This window comes from Cystoisospora suis (assembly GCF_002600585.1).
Source record: "Cystoisospora suis strain Wien I chromosome Unknown contig_4272, whole genome shotgun sequence".
NCBI classification, from domain to species: domain Eukaryota; phylum Apicomplexa; class Conoidasida; order Eucoccidiorida; family Sarcocystidae; genus Cystoisospora; species Cystoisospora suis.
This window is the reverse complement of record NW_027157064.1, coordinates 1,600-11,516: the sequence shown is the minus strand read 5'-3', so window position 1 is coordinate 11,516 and position 9,917 is coordinate 1,600. Positions and strand designations below refer to the sequence as shown.

General features: G+C 51.7%; 2 protein-coding genes across 2 annotated transcripts; both read right to left on the bottom strand.

The window, feature by feature from the left end:
* Window positions 1-1,283: 1,283 nt before the first annotated feature.
* CSUI_007893 (transmembrane) lies at window positions 1,284-9,060 on the bottom strand. Its single transcript, XM_068068036.1, has 7 exons — window positions 8,052-9,060; window positions 7,129-7,272; window positions 6,442-6,592; window positions 5,535-5,561; window positions 4,496-4,564; window positions 3,597-3,694; window positions 1,284-1,838 (listed from the first exon to the last, which is right to left on the bottom strand). The coding sequence occupies exons 1-7, from the start codon at window positions 8,211-8,213 to the stop codon at window positions 1,653-1,655; spliced, it is 837 nt and encodes a 278-aa protein (XP_067919987.1). The 5' UTR covers window positions 8,214-9,060; the 3' UTR covers window positions 1,284-1,652.
* On the bottom strand, window positions 2,102-2,425 carry CSUI_007894 (uncharacterized protein; the record flags this gene model as incomplete). Its single annotated transcript, XM_068068037.1, has 1 exon — window positions 2,102-2,425. A coding segment is annotated over one exon (165 nt), but the record flags the coding sequence as incomplete, so codon positions are not given.
* Window positions 9,061-9,917: the final 857 nt, after the last annotated feature.

Below are 9,917 nucleotides of genomic sequence, written 5' to 3'. Positions count from 1 at the left end.
GTCAAAGCGCGGGCGTTACAGTCAGGAGGGAACATCGTACATTCTCTCCAGAGGACAGTACAGATGGGGACTTTTACCAGTTTCAGCAGTCTGATTACTCCGCTGAAAAGGCCGTCATAACTGACGGTCCGCTTTTTTCCGCCACCACTGATATCCCTGCGGACACCATCGCATCACACTAACTTCCCAAAGCTCAGAACCGAAGGACTTGCTGGTACTTTTGATGTCTCCGGAGACAAGAGTATCCTTCTGATGAAGCCTTGTGACTCCGCGGACTCCGAGGGTCTATACACGTCGTTTACAGTAAATAACTCTTGCAACTGTCGTCGTCCGTCAAAGAAAGGCGCCAAAGTCTACTGCATGCCCGGATTCTACTTGAATTCTGAGAATCAGTCGGCTCCCTAGAAAATCGTGGAATGGTGCCGTTGAGACTGCTTGATTTTCAGTCTCTGCGGAACTCGTCTATCCCACAACGGCAGCTTCGGTAAGCATTTCATAGTAACACAACAAGCGTACAGATCCACTATCGACGCTGTGGCCCACACTTCTGATTCAAGTGGCTGTTACATCCACTTTGTGTTTACTGCTGGTACTTCTGTTCACTTGCATGAAGAACAAGAAGTGGTGTCAGGAACATAGTAGCTCCTAAAGCGAGTGTCACCTCCCGGCCAAGGGAGCCCTGCGATTTTCCCTTGAGCCACAGCCTGTCCTCGTGGCACTAGTCCATAAAACATGAGAACGCCAAAGGCTCGCCTACCGCAGGCTGCAGTGCTCTTCACGAGGCCGCCTGTCGCGTCAGTCGAACCTGTTGTTAGGTTGTGCATGAAACTCTGTTTCTCACGACAGTTACCGTCCCAATGTGATCCGCTTTCGCACGTCGCGATGTACTCCGAGGAGAGGTGTCTCAGAGACAGACAATGGAAAAACAGGGCACTATGGACCTACGTCTATCTTCGCAAAACTAATTGCCGCGGAGCTCCTGCCGCTATCAAACAGAGATGTTCCCGTGGAGCGGACTCGCTTCCTGACCAACACACTGGGTTCTCATTCACGCACCGTGGTACACGCCTGTCGCTGATGCTAACAGTGCTCTCACCCCCCCCAGCCCAGATGGAAGCACCGGACATTCGGCAGAACGTACGTACCCCCTGCCAGCCCTACGCGAGCGGGTATGTAACTTCTTAGTAGTCATTCAGTGTTCCCCGCGCCACACCCGAGAAGAATGCTTCTGCATGGATATGCAGGATCCTTAAAGAGAAAAAGTTAGATAACTTCGTTTGTTGACACGAGAGAACTTCGGAGAGCCCCCATTCGAGGCTCGTTTGTAGCACACAATACCTGTAGACAGAAAGTACCGGATGCAGTCCGATCGATGTAGCTTGTCCTCTCCAAGCCTTTTACGGCAAAAAACACCCCACTTTTGACTTGGAAGGATGACGTGATCGGGAACGGGAGCTGCGTCGCCACACTGTGAGACGGTCAGAAGTGACACTTCCATGGAATACTAACACGTGCTGGAATCTGAAGAATCACGTTCAGATTCCAGCACGTGTTAATATTTTATGGAATCGTTCCTCTGCGTACATCGAGAGTTTAGCAGTTTGGGCCAGTTTCTGGTATCTCAGCAAGTATGTTGAAAGCTGCGTCTAGATCTACTGCAGCACGTCGAGGCTTTGCGAAAGGTCTTCGGTTCCAGCAGACCGGCCTTGCCAGGGCTTTCCACACTCGGGACACAGTCTGTCTCCAGGTGATACACGACTGCCCCCTAAGCGGAGGAGCCGGCTGATGCATTCCGCATGGTACTGCGCAGGGCAGTTTGCGTTTCCGCACCGGAATGCCTGTGAAGAATCATACAGACAAAAATCATCCAGTCTTCAAGACATAACAGGCGGCCACCGCGCCAACACCGCGGCGAGACTCCACGAGCCAGAAATGAAAGTAAAGCGCTCGGTTCACTCTGAGATGCCCTACTGACAGACGGCACTCGGACACGTCATGCTATACTTCTACACGTATTATCTGAAGCAGGACGCGAAAGAAACACAGGAAACATGTGTACACAGACTAGGCCGCTCAGGTTACTAAAGATATCGCCTCAGTGCCCGCCGCCACTGGCCCCGACGACTCTGGTTCGATCCTTTCTATAGCACCCGCTGCGACGACGAGGGCCTCTTTCCGGCCTCGGCGAATGCTGAAGGTGCAAGGACAGTTCTCCCTCGTAAGTTTAGTACAGCCGTAGAACGGAAGCTTGTTCTAGGCTTATTGTTCGGCATGTATTACAGCCACAACGTAGAGAGGCAGTTGCGACCAAGATTCACGCCAGGGGTTTCTCCAGCGATGGCCTCGGCGCCTTCGCCTCGCGCCGGTTATTAGCCGGGAAGGGCCAGTCTGAGTGCGTCGTTGTCGGGCTGACAGTACGGTGATTCATCATTGCGGCTTCACTCAGTACTTAGAGAGTGCCGATTTGCGTAGCAGTCGCTTACGCAGGTGTAAAATGTCCTCCCTACAACGCTGCCCGACACGCAACTCCCAGGGCACGAGAACTGGGATAGCACGCTGGCAGCTGTGGCCATGGAAAACTAGAGTTGCACGTGTAGAAATTCAGGAACACGGAGTAGTCAGCCCAGTGCATTTGCTTGTCCTTTTCCCCGTGGACGTTGTACACCACGACCCTAGATCACTTAGTCAGTCAATGCACACAAACGTATGACGACGTGGAAAACAAAAAGCCCATGAAACTGGTTGGTCAGAAATACAGCTACCTTCCGAGAGGTCATTTTAGGGAAGTGACGCCGCCCGTCCAGACAACACTTGACCATGAGGATAAGGCAAGGTATCAACAGCTCAAAAAAAGAGACGATACAACGCGCCTCATGGTGACAGTACGTTGTGACCTATTCTCATGGTCGCAGTTCGGAATCGTGTAAGACCTTCGGTCCTTCTTGATCAGTATTTCAAGAACCCAGAAGTACAATGCGGGAGAGACTGACGTTCACAACAGCGGGGTGCCGACAACAACTGCATCTGAATGAAGCCTCTCCGGGTAGTACAGCAGTCAAACACTGCAGTCTGTCCTATACGAAAACAACGCAACACTAGAACGGAAACCACTCGTCAGGTGTGTTCACTCTGCTGATCCTACTACACTGTGTCCGACAAGCAGCAGCGGCCGATGCCTCTGAACGCAACCGCGTGGCCCGCCTGCTTCCTGCTCCATTGTACAGACAGAAGACACTTCGTTAAGTGGGCCGGACATACCGCCACTGTCCGCTGCTAACGCACTTAAGACTGAGAGCGACTGCACTATATGGACGACAGCAGTATCTCTGCATTCGCATTGAATACAAGAGCAGAAAGTAGGAACCAGTTCTCATCCCTGCGTCTAAGAGTTTTGATACGCGCGTTTCTCATGTACCCGGAACTTGTACATTAACTTCAGTCCTTAGAAGAAATTGTCAGCCGGTCCAACGTGTGTACGGAGTATGCACTTCGTCATAAACGTAGACTTGAGTCTACGCCCTCACGAAAAAGTTGTTGCATCTTAAGCCCTGCCGGCCGCAACTTTTCAGGTATACGACTTGGTGCCTTTTGCTTACCGAAAAAGCCCAAGGACCAAGAACGAGACCTGCCGCGCCATCAAAACCTGACTCCAAACCTCGCACCTCGAGAAGACGGCTCTCAAGTAGTAGACGTACTGAAGGATGTAGACCAAACCCGTAGTAGAAACACACGTCCGATGAAGACACTCAGCGCACTTGCCCCCAGGAAGCGAGAAGCGCTAAGTAACAAAGCCCCAGTAGGCTTCTTTAAGTGATCTGTTACAGCGCGAAGACACGAGGAACTAAGTGTGCGCGAGAGCTTGCTGCGCTGGGGCGGGCCCAGTGGTTTTCACGTTCGCCAAATTCCTTGACCTACATTACATGAGTAAGGATCGCCAGAGTTAAGTTAGTCTGATGACCTACGTTACATGGGTAAGGATCGCCAGAGTTAAGCTAGTGCGCGCTTGTGGAAGAGACGGCCATACTGACGGACACCTAGAGGGGGGGGCAGGTACGTGCGACACGTGATCTTGTACGACAGTCTTTTAATGAGGAGTGTAGACGCCGAGTCCCATAGACGGCAGCCTACCATTGTGCATACAAGTCCATGTCACGTCTGGTTGTTCTTTGCTGTAAGCTGCGTGTTCGCCCTTGAAGTCTTCCGTCCACGAGGAGCGAGTATCATCGACGCCCACAACAGACGTTTGGTGCAAACAGCTGTCCTACTCTGTCATCTCTTCCCGTGGCCAGTGTCACGCGTCGTCAGATACTATTTGTTCCTGTTACCGTCCAAAGGAAAATGAAAACAGACCTGGATGGCCCCCTTGACATCTTCCCTAGTTCACCTCGCCGCTATTCACTCTTCTTCGGCTGTGAATTTGCTTAGCCTTAGGGTGTAAGTATCCTATCTGACAGAGAAAGGCCGGACGCATGTATCTGCTAAGAACAACACTTACACAAGGGAGCGGACTTGACCCCTTTGAAAGCACAAAGGCGGGTCCATTCCAGCAGAGACATGGGACGGCCTGAAGAATACAAAAGAAAGAGAAGATCAATATCCCTATGTTGTTGGAATCTGAGACTATGCTTGAGCTTCATCAGAAGACGTAGGTGTCCCGAAAACACGAGAACAGAAACGAACAATACGAACAAAACGGCAGCTCCCATGTCCGGAAGCCACAAGGTCAACACTCTCAATCCTTTAGAGGCACCAGCCCTAGAAAGATCCGACATCTCAAATAACGAGCTCAGCGGGGGACACTTCGGGAAGCGGTTTGCTGAGCACAGCATCAGGAAGTATTCAGTACATCTTGTATGCAAACCGAACACCTCACCAACGCCAAGAAGGCAGGGGTACAACCGAATATCACCTACAGATTCCGTCTTTCCCGCTCACTGATAAGACGCAGGAGGGCCTAGAGGGAGACGAAAAGGCTGCATGCCTACAAAAACTAAAAGAAGGAACGAAAAACTTTGGACAGCGCGAAGACTTTCCCATCTTCTTTCCTCCAAGAGCCGCGTCCGGTTCGTAGTCTTCCTGACTGATGTCGGGATCCAAAGAGCTCTATACATACGTCCATATTCTCCATGAAGAGAAGAATCTATACGGGGTCGAGAGAAAGAAAACGTTAGACGACACCCTCTCGAAAAAAAATGATGGGCGAGTTCGCTGGAGGTGAAGTTATCTGGAGGGAATGAAGGGATCCAGCTTGTGTGAGTTATAGACACCCTTTCCCTCGATAGCGAACAGAAGAAACGTCCCCGCTGACTACCTTCCACGGGCCACAAAAGAGAAAAGACAGAAGGTTAGAGGACGATAGGACAGATCAAAGGAACGGACAGGGAAAGGAGAGGCCAAAAGGAACGAACAGAGAAAGGAGAGACCAAAAAACCGAACAGAGATCTGTCCTTCAGTCATTCTTGAAAGCTTCACCGGACAGACGAGTACACCCCGCGGAGAAACGAGACGGAGGAGCTTTCGTACCGAAGACTTACGAGATTTCAGGAGATGACCTGTGACAGCTACAGTGAAACAGAGGACAGCAATCCGGAGAAGAGAAAAAGACGAAATCTCTCTCGTAAGTTATAAGAAAACTCGTGTCTCAAGCATAGTGGCGCACACCACCGCTGACGACATGCGCTTGTTTGACTGTAGAGAAACGCTAATCATCAACAACTGGGTACGCATGCTGTGAAAGAAAGTGCAAAAGAATGACGTAGCAAGGCTCGCCCTATCTGCGACAGTGTTTTTCTCATGTGAAGAAACATCAACAGGAAGAATGAAGCGAAGGGCTGGAAAAGCGTCGACCACAGAGCCGCTTGTGAAGCCGTCAGGTGCAAGTGTGCCTTTTTCCAGTGAACAATAACCATGATGCAAGGCGTGGCCATGCACAGACGGGAGACGGATGCATGTGCCACGGAAAGACCCTAGCTTTGCCTCTGTGGGATTAGCCTATCTGAAAAAGTATCCAATGTATATACATATATATACTGTATTCAGTGCTATATCATCCATCCTGACTGAATGGTAGGATTACAAGCTCTCTTTCAACCAGAACATACAGACGACGATTTCCGTTGAAAAGCCTGTGGACGCTTTCCAATAGCACGAAGGTATGCGTATGAGTAGGAATCAAACGTTTCGATTCCGAAGGCAGAGAAACGAAGAGACACGCCTCAAGGGAAAGGAAAGGATATTGCTCCCTAGCACGCGGTATCTCCAGTGTCGGTGGCAGAGATCGGCGACACGAGTCGGGCTGACTACAACGGGCTCCGCGAAAAACGTCTTCACATACAGTGCTGAAGAAGGAACGGAGAGATGCAGTAAGAAGTGGGAAAGCTAAAATACAAACGACATAAAGAAGGAAGAATGATGATGAAGCAATTGTGATGCCACCCGCACCTTCGTATACTTGAACATGCTGAGTAGAGAAGCTCCTGGACACGCGCGCTAGGACTTTCAGCATTTTCAGACCGGAAGAAAAATCATCCTCTGCTTCGCTCGTCAGTGCGAGCCACGCATGCTCGGGGCCGCTCCCATCCCAGAAGAATTTCTGTGGGACAACAGCTCAGGACAACATACCCAGGATGGGCATTGATAGTGTGCTTCTTTTCTCCGCCGTATGTCTCTACATCTCGCCGCCTGCACGGCGCCTGTCTACTTTGCGCATGTCCTTCCAGGAAAGGTTTGACCTTTACATTAATACGGATACAGCCCTTGTCGAATCATACACCCTGTTACTACTAGAGTATGAATGACAACAAACCTGGTGTGACGGGCTTTTGAGACTCTGGGAGAACGCGGAGGCTGGCGAGAAACCGGGCAAACAGCGCGAGACGTTCCCTACCGAGAACCTAGCAGCCGTTGGGCTTGGCTACGCTTTCTCTTACTCAATAGAGAGCGGAGTACAAAGGGCGCCAAAGGATACGAAACGTCTGCACGTGAATCACTTAGCCTCTCGGTGCGATTCAGCTGTACAACTTCTGCTGTCCGATCGGTACGTCACACTGACAGTACACACGGAAAATACAAAGTTACACGCTATTGCTCGCCCCTTCGCGTACGGTAAAAAGCAAAGCTCTTACTCACCCGCAAGGACAGCCCTGTGGCTGGGGTAATGACCTCAGCGCATTCCTCGAAGAAATCACGAAACGAGGGAAGCTGAGAATCCCTCGATACGCAGCCGTTCTGTAGTCCTTTGTAAAGCTCTTCAGCCTCTCGCCATCTCATCACCTAAGGCAAATACGGACCGGCGGCGAGACGGGAAGCGCTAGGGAGTTCTTCCATTAAAGAAATACGAAAGAGAGAAGACGCAGAGATACGGAACGTGCCTGGTCTTCTCCGACAGTTGGCTAAGCACTTTCAGTGGCTCGGGCTAATGCAGTCTGGTGCACATCTTAGGGGAGATCCCCACCGGCCTTGAGTGTAAATCCTCGCACCCGTGGGAATGCCCGAGGTTCCACTCTCTCAAAGCAGCTGCAGAAGTCCCGAAGACCTGGTCAATGAGCTGAGGAGATCCGGATGACAGAACGAAATAAATCGACATACACGCACTCTTGTAAGTGATCCATGGACACAAAAAAAGAATGCGAAGTGCGTAGTGGTTCCCGAGCCCCGTTGCTGTTTACTGCGAATACAAACATTAATTGCCATAGCAGAAACCGTACACGTACGCATACATTGAGTCCACACCCCGAAACGACACTCCTGCAGTTTGTACGCAGACCGCACCCTTTAGCCAGCTGCTGCAAGAAATTCAGTATTGTCACGCGGTCATCACCTATAAAGGAAGCACATGCGAAACAACGCCGAGACAGCGGGATCGACAGTGGGTATACTACTGCCTTCGGGCCCTAACGAAAAATAAAGAGACGAAAAAATCTATGCGCCACCGGTAGAGTGGGCTGTCCAAAACTTGAGACGCCTTCTTGTGCGAGTGTGACCATTCGCAAGTCTCCTATGTGGACTGGAGAAAACAGCCTCACTGGGAAAAACAGAAAGGGTCAGCGCACCTTCGCGGACAAAAGCTGCTGCAAGAAGGCAGCCCAAGCTGCGCGCGGATGTGAAGAAATTTCACGTATCCGCCTACAGTGGGACTGCTCCGGCGAGACACTTTTCACTGTCGTGATTGCTTGTTCATCTTCCAGCGCACCCCGGCACGCAGAAGAGTTCATCGCGGCAGTTCGAAGAAACGTGAGAAAAAAGGACGGGAATTTGTGCGGGACGGGGTGGAACCTCGGGCAGCAGTCGCCGAAGAAAACGGCAGAAGACAATGGAAACCCCGGACACAAAACAAGCACCACTTACTTCCGGGCAACGCAATCCCTGTCTGATCCCATGGTGCTTCCATCCCTCCACGCACCAACCAGTGGATAGCCTTAGTACCCGGCAAGGTTTCCCATTCGTCCATACCATCCGAAGACAAAGGGGGTAGAGCAGAGGAAGCCTCGAAAGCTGGCCGGGAACAGCGGGAAGAAATGTAGGGTCTGTCTCGTGGCGCGAGCGCGTGGTGAAGTACGTCAACTGGTAAGGCCCAAGTAACAGGCTGTACGGTAATTCCCAGTGAGGCAATAGTAACTGACGAGCATGTGGATGAGAAAGGCAATGCCAGCTAGTTTCTCCTTTAGCCTACGCATGTGGGACGAGGAGGGGGAGAGAGCGAATGAAAAAAGTCCTTTCAGACGTTCAGAACTTCGCCCCACCAATTTGCGTGAACCCGTCTTGCTGTGCGCGTTCGATAGTGCAGGCATTCAAGCGGTAGCCCGATGACGGAGGAATGCCCCCATTCTCGCGACAAGTTAACACAGGTTGGGCTGCGTCCAGGCACTGAATCTGATACGGTTGCAGAGGACAACTGTTCGACTGTCATTCTAATGGAGCCGCGCCAACAGGCGTCAGTAGCCGCCCAAGTTGGCTTTCCGTTCGCAGGCGGCACGTGCACTCGTAGGATCCACATCTTTTCGCGTCCTCCGACTCCCCTGGGAGCTAAGAGGCGACCACACGCTTGGACGGAAGTCCACTAGAGCTCCCGATGGGGCGAGCGTGCGGCGCTGGACAGCGGCAGTGTCGGTCCTTCTGCATCTAGACCCGTGACTAAGGACCTACGTGTACACCACTACAGCGGCTCGTTTTCTGTGGACTCTCCTCAGTGACACAGCGTCCAAACTAACAGCTTCAGGGGGCCCGACAGTTTGTTACCCTCTCCACTCGCCAGGCACTGTCTCCGTGTAGGTGCCTGTTCGTGACCGTGTCCCCTCAGGCACCGAGGTGGTTGGCACGGGTTGAGGCCTGAGTGAGTGGTCGCCCGTGTCCTGCCGAAGATGCATGTCGAATTCGGCAGTTCGAGATCCTTCCCAACACCCGTTTATCGCCTGCTTCAAGCGCACTAGTGACGGCTTTCGAAGCCCTCGGCGCACCCCGCGCTCAGACTCTCTGACCCCACAGCAGAGTGACGAATCAGAAAGAAAACATAAGGCACCTTGTTCCCTATTCTTCAGTGCACTATCTTTGGCAGCACACCGCTACTCCCGGTTCCCACCGCTTACGAATGCGTGTCCCTGACTCGTCCTTCTACAGCATATTACGAAATAGGTGCCTCTAAGTTCTTTTTTTTCTTGTTCTCCCGTCGACCTTTGACGTGCCACAGGCCTTGGCCACAGGTTATACGCAAAAAAATCGCTCAAATGAGATGGTGGTCAACCTTTTCGGAACGAGTCGCTTGCCTTTTTTTCTCTATCTATGCTACACTTTCCCTTCCAAACTGGTTATGTGGTATAAACAACGCTGCAGTTAATTTTTCTTGGAGTCACGACACGCAGCCCAGAACACCGGCCCCTCGATGAGCAGTGTTGAGGCCAGTGCGCCACATCCTCGCTGTT